General features: G+C 48.0%; 1 protein-coding gene across 1 annotated transcript in view; it reads right to left on the reverse strand.

The window, feature by feature from the left end:
- Positions 1-12,017, reverse strand: part of ITGAE (integrin subunit alpha E) — a 57,482-nt gene that overhangs the window by 6,123 nt on the left and 39,342 nt on the right. Inside the window, exons 18-23 of the mRNA XM_055001858.1 lie at positions 10,043-10,175; positions 9,337-9,432; positions 8,161-8,240; positions 7,549-7,626; positions 6,982-7,048; positions 6,792-6,899 (exon numbers count right to left, since the gene is read on the reverse strand). Coding sequence (XP_054857833.1) covers positions 6,792-6,899; positions 6,982-7,048; positions 7,549-7,626; positions 8,161-8,240; positions 9,337-9,432; positions 10,043-10,175 — 562 coding nt within the window. The remainder of the gene's footprint in view (positions 1-6,791; positions 6,900-6,981; positions 7,049-7,548; positions 7,627-8,160; positions 8,241-9,336; positions 9,433-10,042; positions 10,176-12,017) is intronic.

A 12,017-nucleotide genomic window follows, 5' to 3' on the forward strand; every position in this document is an offset into this window, starting at 1 on the left:
TGGGTGGGGGAAGAAAAATCAACATTATAGTGCTTAAAGTTGTAAGATTTAAATGTACATTTGCAGGAATACAGGAAAAAGTCCCCCATCCCACACCACACAAAACCAGGAACAAGGTTTTGAGCATCTTATAATAAAGGTCAATCTTGCTGTCCCCATATTGCTGACGGAGTGGGACTGGCCCCTGAAAGAGAAGGCTTAATAATGATGCCATTTCCCTACCTTACTTCTTGTCTCCTCAGAGTAGCCTTTGGACAAGCCCAGTAATGTAACCCAGGGCTGTTATCCCCATAGTTCTTGTAACACAATCCTGCTGTGTAACCTCAGGAAAATATCCAAGAGCAGGGCTTTTTTTCAGCTGGAACACGGTGGAACGGAGTTCTGGCACGTCTTGAAAATGGTCACATGACCGGTGGCCCCACCTCAATCTCCAGAGGGGAGTTTAGATTGCCCTCCACGCAATTTGTCATACAGCTCTTGTTTCCTATTGCACTTCTATGCAAATTGTATTCCCATGAGAAAAGAGCAAGAGTCCAGTAGCACATACAAGACTAACAAAATTTGTGGTAGGGTATGAGCTTTCCTGAGTCACAGTATCTGAAGAAGTGAGCTGTGCTTCACAAAAGTTTATACCTTGCCACAAATTTTGGCAGTCTTATAGGTGCTGCTGTGATATCTGAAGAAGTGAGCTGTGATTCAGGAAAGCTCATACCCTACCACAAATTTTGTTAGTCTTATAAGTGCTCCTGGACTCTTGCTCTTTTCTACTGCTACAGGCAGACTAACACCGCTACCCATCTTGATCTATCTGGATGTATAACGCTTGACGTGGAAAGACCCATTACGTTAAAAACTCGCGTCTCTTAGTGCAGCGAAACTCAGCTCAACCTGGCGGAAACGGCACCTCCGCTGCCCGAGGCGGACCTTCGCCTTAGGCGGACACACGCAGCCCGCTTTTACCACTCTCATGGCGCCTACAGCCCCAACCGGAAGTCATAGGGCACCGTTATTTTCTTTCACCCTTACCTCTATGATGATGACGTACGAAAGGAACGGCCCTCCCCTCTCCTTCGCTCTCCCCCAATCGTAGCCTCCCATTGGCTGCGCACAGCACTAATTGATTGACTGATTGACTGGTCGGAGACCGACTTCCCTCCCCCGCGCGCCGCCAAGTCCCCTCTCGCCGCCGCACCCGCCGAGTCTCGCCCGCTCTCGCGAGAGCCGCGTTTGAAATGGCGGCGGGCGCGCTGGCAGCCCGACGGCGGAGGGAGCCTCGAGCGAAGCGGCCTTGGCGCGCCTGAGGAGAGGCAGGGCCCGCCCGCCCGCCGGCCTGCCCGCCGGCTTCCGGCCTGCGCTTCGCTTCCCCGCCCCCTCCGGATGGAGAGGCGCCAGCCGCGGCTGCTGAGGACCTACGCGGGGCAGCGGGGCCTCCGCGGAAAGGCGGGCGGAGGCCGGGCCGGGCTGAGGCGGGTGCTGCCGGCCGCGCCCTGGATCTCGCCCCAGCTCGACCCGCGGCGCTACTTCAGCAGCACCAGCTCCTCGGGGGGCGTCTCCTCGCCCTCCTCCCTCGACGACCCGGACTTCCTGCCGCCCAGCCCGCGGCGCCGCCAGCCCGGCCGGAGGGCCAAGAAGGGGGCCAAGGAGAACCGGGCCCCGTCAAAGGGCCGAGACGCCTGCCTGCCGACCACCCCGCAGCTCAGGCACGTCACCCAGCGCCCGCGCCCGCAGGCCCAGAAGAGGACCAGCCTTCGGCTGCGGCCCCCCTTGGTCTGCAGCACCCCCCAGCTGCCCCTGTCGACCGTGAAAAGCAACCTGAGGGAGGAGAGCCCGGTAGGGGACAAACCGTCGGCCTCATGCTGCTGCTGCTGCAGCCCTCCTAGTGGGCAGGAAGTCTGGAGGGAGGACAGAGGCTCCCCCTGCGATGTGCTCCAGGAGTTGAGCTTGATGAATATGGATGGGGATGGCGACCAGCAGAACACCGCAGGCAGCCTGGAGCTCTTCACCCACCAAGATGCAGGGCGCCCACTGTGTGAGTGCCCTCACAGGGGTCCCCCGATACAAACTCCATCCACGCCAACGTCCCGTTGTGGCTTCAGGCCGTCTTCCTGCAGGCTCTTTCAAGACCACTTTGCCTCGCGCTCGCATAACATCTGTAGCAAGGCAGAAGCCCCTCTCACAGGCGAGGGAGAACTTCCAATGTCGCCAAATGATGCTGTCTCTCTCCCAGGTCAGGGCTCTTGCCTTCAAGATGCTGATCAGGATCATCCCACAAAACTGTCAGTGTCATCAAAGGCCCTTGTGACACCGAGCCCACTGCAGGGAGCTTGCCGGTTACAAGCCATTGTGTGTGATGGAAAGGTTGCCCTCTCTTTGCCAAAAGGGACAGAGCCTCTGGAGAACAAGAGGCAGCAGATCTTGGTTCAAGAGAGTATCACACCGTATCAAAGAGCAGGTGGTCTAAATGGAGTTCTCTCTGAAGAAGGAAGTGACTTCAGCCTGGCTGAAAACAACCCTCAGCTTCAGCCTGTTGTGATCCTGGACAATCAAGTGGTACCAAACTGGTTGGCCAGTAAGTCTACTGGAAAACAAGCAGTGGGCATGCTGCAGAAAAAAGATTCCCCTTGTGCCATTCCTGGAATGTCTGACGCTACAAGCAGCAGTCAGGTGGTCCCCACCTATGGGGAAGGAGCCACTGGTAGAAAAGCTTGTATCAGTGGACTCAGTTCCAGACGGTGGGGGCAACGAGCCAAACCTGGGCAGTTAAAGCACAAGAAGAATACAGGTTGGAAACAACATGCCGATGCCTCCCTCCTTCAGGACCATCTGAAATGGAATGAGATGGAAGATAATCTGGCTTTCTCCTCCTTGCTTCCAGATAGCTCCTCCGTCAAGAATTCCAGCTTGTGGCGCAGGATTCGAGCCTCTTTGTCCCTCCACAAGAAAAAGAAAATTCTGTCCGAGGCTGAAAGTTTTAATAACAGCATGCTGAGCACTTCATCCCCCAAATCCATCCCTGCAGGGACACCCAAGACCCCGTTCACTAAAAAACTTGGGTATTCTATTTGTCCTTCCTCTTCTATGGTCCTGCTGTCATCCATGAAGTCTTTTTCCGTAGCAGAGGTGATGCTGACAGATGCAGAAAAAGTGTATGGGGAGTGCCAACAAGAAGGTCCCATTAGCTTCGAGGAATGTATCCCCCCAGAGAAAATGCAAAAATGCGAGAAAATTGGAGAGGGGGTATTTGGAGAGGTTTTCAGAACAGATGGTGAGAAAGGAGCCGTGGCTTTGAAAATAATTCCTATTGAAGGGACCGTCCGAGTCAATGGAGAAGCTCAGAAGACCTTCAGCGAGATTTTACCAGAGATCATCATTTCAAAAGAACTCAGTCTTTTGGCTGAAGAGGAGGTCAACCAAACTTCTGGGTTTATTAGCTTGTATTCTGTACACTGTGTGCAAGGAGCCTACCCTGAACATCTCCTGAAAGCCTGGGATGACTACCACAGGCTGAGAGTGTCTGAAAATGATAGGCCGGATTTCTTTGCAGACCAGCAGCTCTTCATGATCCTGGAGTTCGAGTTTGGTGGCACTGACCTGGAGAACATGAGCAACCGGCAGCTGAACTCTGTACTTGTAGCCAAAAGCATCTTAAGCCAAGTCACTGCTTCTTTGGCTGTGGCGGAGGAAGCGTTGCAATTTGAGCACCGAGACCTGCACTGGGGGAACGTGCTTGTTAAGAAAACAACCTTGAAGGAGCTGCGTTTTAAGCTGAGAGGGGAAAGCCGTACCGTTCCCACTCAAGGATTCCTTGTGAACATCATAGACTACACCTTTTCCAGGCTGGAGAAAGATGGCCTCACGGTGTACTGTGACCTGTCCACTGATGAAGAAGTGTTCCAAGGAAGAGGGGACTATCAGTTTGACATTTACAGGCAGATGAGAGAGGAAAACTTGAACAGCTGGGCTGACTATTTCCCCCACAGCAATATCTTGTGGCTTCACTACCTAGCAGACAAACTTTTGAAAGAGGTGTCTTACAGAAAGAAGCCCACATCTGCCTCCATGAGGCAGGTGCAGAAACAGCTTGAGTTGTTCTCTAAAGAGGTTCTTGGCTTCTGTTCTGCCACAGAACTGTTGAACACGGGCACATTCTTCCGCTGACTGAGGTGGGCTGTGGGGTCCATATTGGAACCAGTTGCCACAGGACGTGTTTTCCAAACCAACAATAGCAACCACAGTGTTACATTTTTATGTATATAGTCATACAGGATATATGGCAAATAAACAGCAAGAATGGAACATTTCATTTCCTAGTTTGATTGATTTATATTATTGACTGATTTCAGCCTAGATATGCACTTACAAAGATAACTTTGCTTTCAGCAAATTCAAAAAAATATGATATTTTGTTTCCTAAACAGCGGCTTACTTATAATAAAAAGAATATTGCTACTTGCTGTCATATCTCTGTCACTTCAAATCTTAGAACATTTAACCTGACAAATTATTTTAGTAAGAATTTATTTGATGCTTAACCAGTCTTTTGTAGAAACTAGATAATGTATTCTGGCCTATGGCCAGAACAAATAACATTTTTATTACTACTTTATATTATTTTTAGTACTCCTTTAGTTCCTTATCTGTGTGCTCTGCCTTGCATCTTTATTGATCTTTAATGGTTTTTTGTCTGTAATGGGTACATTATAGAATGTCCAGAAATAGTTTTTGGGTCCAGAAGTAGTCTTAACTAAAATCTAGAAGCATCTAGGGTAACACCAGCCTGGCCTTATAATGTCACAGTCCTTGTGGCCATTTGAGGGCTGTGCTCCCTTGGGTATGCCTACTGTCATGTACTTTTGGAGAAGAGGAGACAGCCCCCCTCCACAGCTCCACATCAGCATGTTGTAAGCATTTCTCACCATCAATGATATTAAAAGAGAGCCACATCTCCAGGGTCTAGGTGGGGCCATGGCAGTTCTCTGAATGAGTATGGGACAGTAAGTCATGCAGGAGATGTTACGAATTCCCTGCAAAGAGAAAAACCAGGCTGCAGAGCCTTTCTCCCTGTTATGCTAGATTTCTCTTTGCAGGAAACGTTTATTAGCACAGAGATTCAAAGCTGCCATCCATCACTTGCTGTCTTAAGTAGCCCAGTTCGTTGTACTGTAGTGAAGCTTTGTCACTTCACTGTCCTGCATGTGTGAACCAGGCCCCTGTTCGTCTGCATCACTGGTGAAGCACTTTTCCTATGACAAGAGGTTAAAAAATCTGGGACTTTTCAAAGTCTACTGAGGGGTGACAAGATAGGGGTTTATAAAATTATGCATGGGTTAGTGAAAGTGGTCAGAGAGAACTTTGTCCTCTGTCTCCTAACACTAGAATGAAGTCGATGGGCAGCAGAGTCAAGATAGGCAAAAGGAAATAAGTATTTACTTAAGAGAGTAATTAAATTATGGAATTCACCCCCGGTGGATGTAGTGATGGTTATAAGCATAGATGGCTTTAAAAACAGATTGGAGGAGAGGTCCAGCGATTGCTAACAGGGTGAGTTGAGGAAACCACCATCTTCTGAGGTAGTGCTGGGAGGCACACCTCAAGGGAAGGTGCCCTCTGTGCTTGTTTGGCCCTCCAGCAGGTAACTATTGTGTTAGACGAGATGCTGGACTAGATCAACTACTAGTGTGATCCTGCTGGGCTCTTCACATGTTCTTATTGCTGCACAGCACTAGATTAGAATACTTTTGACTCTAAGGGTCAAGCCAGAAGTGACGAATTACACTTGAATGGCAAGTGAACAGACTCATGTGTATTCCTCCCTGTTCACTACGTGATCAAGTGGAACGCAAGGGAACAGGGAGGAATACATGTGAGTCTCTTCACTTGCCATTCAAGTGTAATGCGTCACTTCTAGCTCGGCCCTATGTTGCAATTGAACATTTAGTGATGGGTCAAATGATAGAGGGTTGGGGTTTTAACTTGGGAAGGGGACAATGTTAAAAATGTAGGCTTAAATGTGTTTCAGGTTCTAAATTGTGATTTGCCCCCTCCAAGTGGATTTCAGCTCTCTAGCCGTACATGGTGGCCTGATTGTTCTCTTTAAAAATCCAGTCTATTATGCCTGGAAGTATAAAAACGGGAGTTGTCGAATACCTGCCAGGCCACTGTACATAGTAGGGTGCGCTTGACTGGATAGGTGACACATCTCAAAAGAAGGGCTAGTGCTTGTGTTGAAGATGAACAGGAAATGTTCAGCCTTAAGAAATCGTTTGGGAGTGGGCATCTGTGTATGCACCCCATTTTGGTGGGCCCTCAGCTGAGCCTATGGCCAGAGTCCCCAGACCAGTCTCCGGGTAAGAGTTCCTTGGTAGCTCTGCTTCAGACCTTAAGGGAACAGTAATGGGTTGCATGTGCCAGTCATCTGATTTGCTGTAAGGCAGCAGTAAGGCTTTGTAGCATGGCTGACCTGGGAATACTCTGCTGGCCGTGAGCATAAACTCACATGCCCATTTCTTGGTGAAGGCCTGAGGAGGGAACCGCAGATGACAGGAAGAGGGGCAGTTCGGAAAGGGTGCCCCCATCGTTTGCCCAAAGAGACACCAGTTTGAGCAGACCATGGGGGAAGAGACCAGGGCAGTGCCAGAGGCGTCTGCAAGTAAAAAGGCAATCTTTGGCCTTTGGTAAAAATGAGGTGACTGATCTCGGCAGGGCCTGGAGAACCAAGGCTGGCACCCACCATTGCTGCAATTCTGTACGTTCAGAGTTAGAAATGGCCCAGGTGAGGTGGAAAGCGTTACCTGTGTCCCTGTTGCATTCTTCACAGAGATGACCTGGAGGTTGGCTATGAGGGCTGGGACCCCGACCTGCAGCTCAAGCGGTGCCCTATATGGGTTTTGTCCGTTTATCTGCAAGGTATATACGGAAGGTCAGAAAATGGCACTGCCCACAAACAAGCAGCAACTTGGAGGGCATTGGCCTTGGACATACATTAAATTCCAAGCTGATGATCCGCGAGGATCTTTCATCCACGTTCACGTATAGGAAAGGATCTGGCCTGCAGGCAAAGAAACCCTGGAATCAGACATCAGTTTGATCTTTATGGAACAAGCCATATTGGCGGGTGGGGTGAGGACGGCTTATGGGCCTCTTTCGAGAGAGACATTAGGAAGTCTGTCTTTTTGATGCAAAAATTTATGCCTAGTTTCCTCTTCAGTATGGTAGTAATAATACTGGCCTATTTTACAAGATTGTAGTAGGATTTACTCATGAGAAGTGTTTTGAATATTTGCAAAGTGCTATTTATGTAAAGTGTGTGTGTGTATAAAATTTAAATTATTTAAATTTATATAAATATATAAATTATATTTATATAAATACTATTTATATAAATAGTATTAGTTTTCTTAACCTTGAGATTAAGCATATGCTTAATCTCTTTTAAAAAAAATAAAATCCGTGTTATTACTAACAAATGAGGGGTACCTAGCCCCCGTTTCATTCCTTCTCTCGCATACTCTTGCATCTAAAGACAGAGGACTGTTTTTGGCCATTTACCTGCTGAGGAAGCTGGTGAAAGCGTATTTCACGTTGAGGAAATGTTCTTCTATCAGGGCCGTGCTGTTTTGGTTGGTGCTGTCAAAATAAATCAAGCGTCAGCAGCATTTCTCTTTAAACATCTCAGTATCCACCTACCCCAATTCCTTTGCCATCTTGTAGTTGAAGAACGGCACACACCAGCTCAGGTCACAATAAATGACTGTTCTTCAAGGCAGGGCCAGCAACCGGCATCTTTTAAGCCAAATCAGGCCTCTCCTTGTTGGAGTGCCCAATTGCCAACTTGAGAGGCAACCGAGGTGGAACAGGGCAGCAAGATTTGACCACTGCCTGCCACCCACCACTCGCTTTTCAAAATGCCTACCCACTTGCTTTTTAAAGCATCCATCCCGCAAAACAAGAGTGTTGAGTACAACTCTCAGAGCTGTCACCCTCCTTGCCTTTTTCATACTAAAGCTTAACAATTATGCTGAGATGCAATTTTAGCAATTCCTTTAAAGCACCATGTACAAGAGACATATGCCCAGGGTGCCTTGCTCAGGTAGACGGATGCATCATCAAAAATATTGGGGTTAATAAGAATTGTTTGTCAGTTAAGGAGATTTTATTTACTTGCTGAGGTGAACAGTGATGCTCGGAGAATCGCTGGGGAACTTCCTTTCTTCTAATTGCCAGGTCACGGAAAAATTTGCCTGTGGTGGAAAAGACCAGAGAGATTAGTCAAATGATGCCCCACCTAAGCGTGTGCATTTTAAAACTCTGCCAGTCTCTGTGGCCAGTATTCGGCTGGCTATTGGAATTCGGCAGTCAAAAGTGGGCTGATTGGCTCACCAGTATGTAAAATTCAGATGCGCCTTCTCTCGGCGACTGAGGTGACGTCTCGGAACGTTCACAGTCTGACTTCTCCAAAGGACATTGCCTTTCAGGCCCGCAGGTCCCAACCCTCTCAACCCCCCTTAGGATCTGCCTAAGTGTTTCCCTGAGCCCTGTTTTTCTGTTTGGCCCTTACTTTGCACTCCTCTATATCTCTTCCCTCAGAAAGCTGCTTCTCAGTCCACTGCAGCCCTCCTGATTTCTCTTCCTGCTCGGTTTCGATCTTCAGTGTAGAAAACATCTTTCAATTTCTCTGCTGACAGCATACCCAATGCCTCCCGTCCTTCAGGCTTATGTGAGGTGTTTTCACATCTAAACTGGCCCTTTAGGTTCCACACCAAAGCCAGTTTGGTGTAGTGATTAATAGCAGCAGGACTCTAATCTGGAGAACCAGGTTTGATTCCCCACTCCTCCACTTGAAGCCAGCTGGGTGACCTTGGGTCAGTCACAGCTTCTCAGAGCACTATCAGCCCCACCCACCTCGCAGGGTGATGGTCACAAGGATAATAATGACACACTTTGTAAACCGTTCTGAGTGGGTATTCAGTTGTCCTGAAGGGCGGTATATAAATCAAATGTTACACTGACCTACTGACTTTGTTCAGCACTCTGATTGGGGCACTAATCTATCTGGAAGAGTGGTATATAAATGTAGTTGTTATTATTGTTATCATCATTATTACACTGCAGTACAAGGGGAAACCATGATGTTATGCTACCCTGTTTGATTTTATATCTTCTCTTTGTAATCTGCTCTGAGCTCGTTCATGGGGTGAGTGGAATATAAATCTAATAAAATAAATAAATAATGTACTAGCCAGCAGTCAAGAAAGGGTATGGACCCCCTACTTAAAGGACAGTGGTCAGCGCACAAAGGAACACAACCCCTTTTAATCCATTCTGTGGGTGACTTACTGTGGTCTTAAAAACAGGATGTCCAATCTTGCAGTTCAGGGAGGAGAACTGAGGCTTGGCTGGCTGAGGGGTATCACAGTCAATCAGAGAAGAAAGCTGCCAAGACACGGACAGCAAGATTCAAACCAGAACACCACAAACACTTCCGGTCCCCAGCGTCTCGCATTCCCAATTGTCAGTCCTATCAGCTACTAAAGACGGTCCCTGCCTCAGCTAGGGAGCTGAGAGCTCAGGCAGATTCTTGTGGATTGGACCTCTGCCTGAGCCCAGCATCTCTTGTACAACAGAACTGCCTCATCGGATCAGACCCTGAGAGGTCCCTGTTCTGTCTCCCATTGCAATCTTCCCAATGGGTCTGGAAGCTTACAAACAGGGTATGGAAGTGACAGTCTTTCCTCATTGGTTGGTCCCAACATTTGGTACTCAGGTACACTGCTTCTGTACACAGAGGCTCCATTTAGCTTTGGTAGCTGATGCAGCCAATATACCACACCAGTTGGCATCTCAAAGGACCTACCCACCTTCCTCTCCACCTAACCCTCAAGGGAGGTTCTTCTCTGTACCTCCAGCTCCTCCTTCCCACCCTCCGTCCCCTCTCAGTCAGGAATCTTGGTGTGGTTCTAGTGGCAATGCTGTAGGTTTTCAAATTACATTTGAAAAACAAAAGGATGCTTGGGTGGAGCTCTGCTGCTAAGGACCCTCTCACCTCTTGGACCTTCTTAAAGATCAGGTTTGCTGGGTATTCCAAAAGCAGAGATGTCATGTAGGAATTGTCGCCGGTGTTTGCCAGGTGGAGGCTCATGGTCAGTTCTTTGGTGGCGCCAACCACCAGCTCCTTCCTGCAAGGGAACATGAGGAAGGTGTGGAAAGAGAAAACGGGGGGGGGGGCACTTTGGACTCAAGAGAGTCTTCTGCTGGCACTTCGGCTCGGCCTGTGCCTTTCCCTTCTGCGCCTGGCAGGGCTCATTTCGAGGGGGAACGCGCAGGAACGCAGTTCTGGCAGTTCCCCAAAGAGGTCACATGTCAGGTGGCCCCGGGTGGTGGATCATTCTCCCGCTCAGCAGCAGCCCAGTCCTGACCATTTTGGGCCCCTTTTGGGCCATTTTCAGCCCCTTTAGCCATTTGGGGCCCAATTTCGGCCCTGAATGGCCAGGATCGAGTCCAAAACAGCCAGGATAGGTGATGTCAGGGGGTGTGGCATATGCAAATCAGTTATGCTAATGACACACTTCCGGCAATGGCAAGGGGCGTAGGCATACGCTAATAAGTTATACTAATGAGTTCCTCCAGCTCTTTTTCTACGAAATGACCCCTGGCGCCTGGCATGCACAAACTGAGCTGCCCACCATTCACCTCCCTGCCAGGCCAAGTTTTGTTTCTGTGTGCCAGGATGCTTCTGCAGGCAGGAAAGCCAGTAAAAAGGGCATATGAGTGCCAGGTGCCTTCCAAAGGGAACACTGAGTGCATCAACTCTGCAATGAGGCCTGCTGCACTCCTCAGGAGGTTGCCTTTCTCTGGTAGCAGAACTACAACTTTCTGGGCTGTTGCAGATTTGGGATTAGGTGGGGGCCTGGATCTTGAGGATGTTAGATGTAGGGTGCAATGTGGGCTGTCTTGATATATTTTTATTGCTGTCTTTATATGATTGCTACCAGAATTTTGTTTTATTATATGTATTTATATGCTGTTAATCTGTTCTGAAGCCCGCATACTGGGAGAGTGGACTATAAATAAAATTAAATAAATAAATAAGAGGCTATCAGCAAGGTCCTCCTTTTGCCACTAAACATATAGGGGGGAAATAATTCTCATTCAGCCCCCTCCCTCCTGTGGCTGCTTGAGATTTTATCACATCTTGCCTTTATGATTTAAAACCTCTGCATCACCATAAGGACTTGAAACTCGGTTGTTGTTGTTTTTTCTCTCAAAGCTGAGATGCTCTAGGATCTCATCTGACGAAGAGAGCTGTGGGTTTCGAAAGCTTATGCTACACAATAAAGATGCGTCTGACAAAGAGAGCCGTGGTTCTCGAAAGCTTATGCTACAATAAAGATGCATCTGATGAGAGCTGTGGTTCTTGAAAGCTTATGCTACAATAAAGATGCATCTGATGAAGAGAGCTGTGGTTCTCGAAAGCTTATGCTACAATAAAGATGCGTCTGAAAAAGAGAGCTGTGGTTCTTGAAAGCTTATGCTACAATAAAGATGCGTCTGACAAAGAGAGCTGTGGTTCTCAAAAGCTTATGCTACAATAAAGATGTGTCTGACAAAGAGAGCCGTGGTTCTCGAAAGCTTATGCTACAATAAAGATGCATCTGATGAGAGCTGTGGTTCTTGAAAGCTTATGCTACAATAAAGATGCATCTGATGAAGAGAGCTGTGGTTCTTGAAAGCTTATGCTACAATAAAGATGCATCTGATGAAGAGAGCTGTGGTTCTCGAAAGCTTATGCTACAATAAAGATGCGTCTGACAAAGAGAGCTGTGGTTCTCAAAAGCTTATGCTACAATAAAGTTGGTTAGTCTTAAAGGTGCTACTGGACTCTATGATTTTACATTCCCCGGAGGACTTTGAGCAAGTCATTTTCTCTTCCAATTCACACATTATAAAGTCTCCACGTTGATGGTTGACAGATGTGGTCTTGGGAGTTCTGTGCTTGGAACTCATTTTCCTGACCTGAG

The sequence above is a fragment of the Eublepharis macularius genome, chromosome 17 (genome assembly GCF_028583425.1).
Source record: "Eublepharis macularius isolate TG4126 chromosome 17, MPM_Emac_v1.0, whole genome shotgun sequence".
NCBI lineage: Eukaryota > Metazoa > Chordata > Lepidosauria > Squamata > Eublepharidae > Eublepharis > Eublepharis macularius.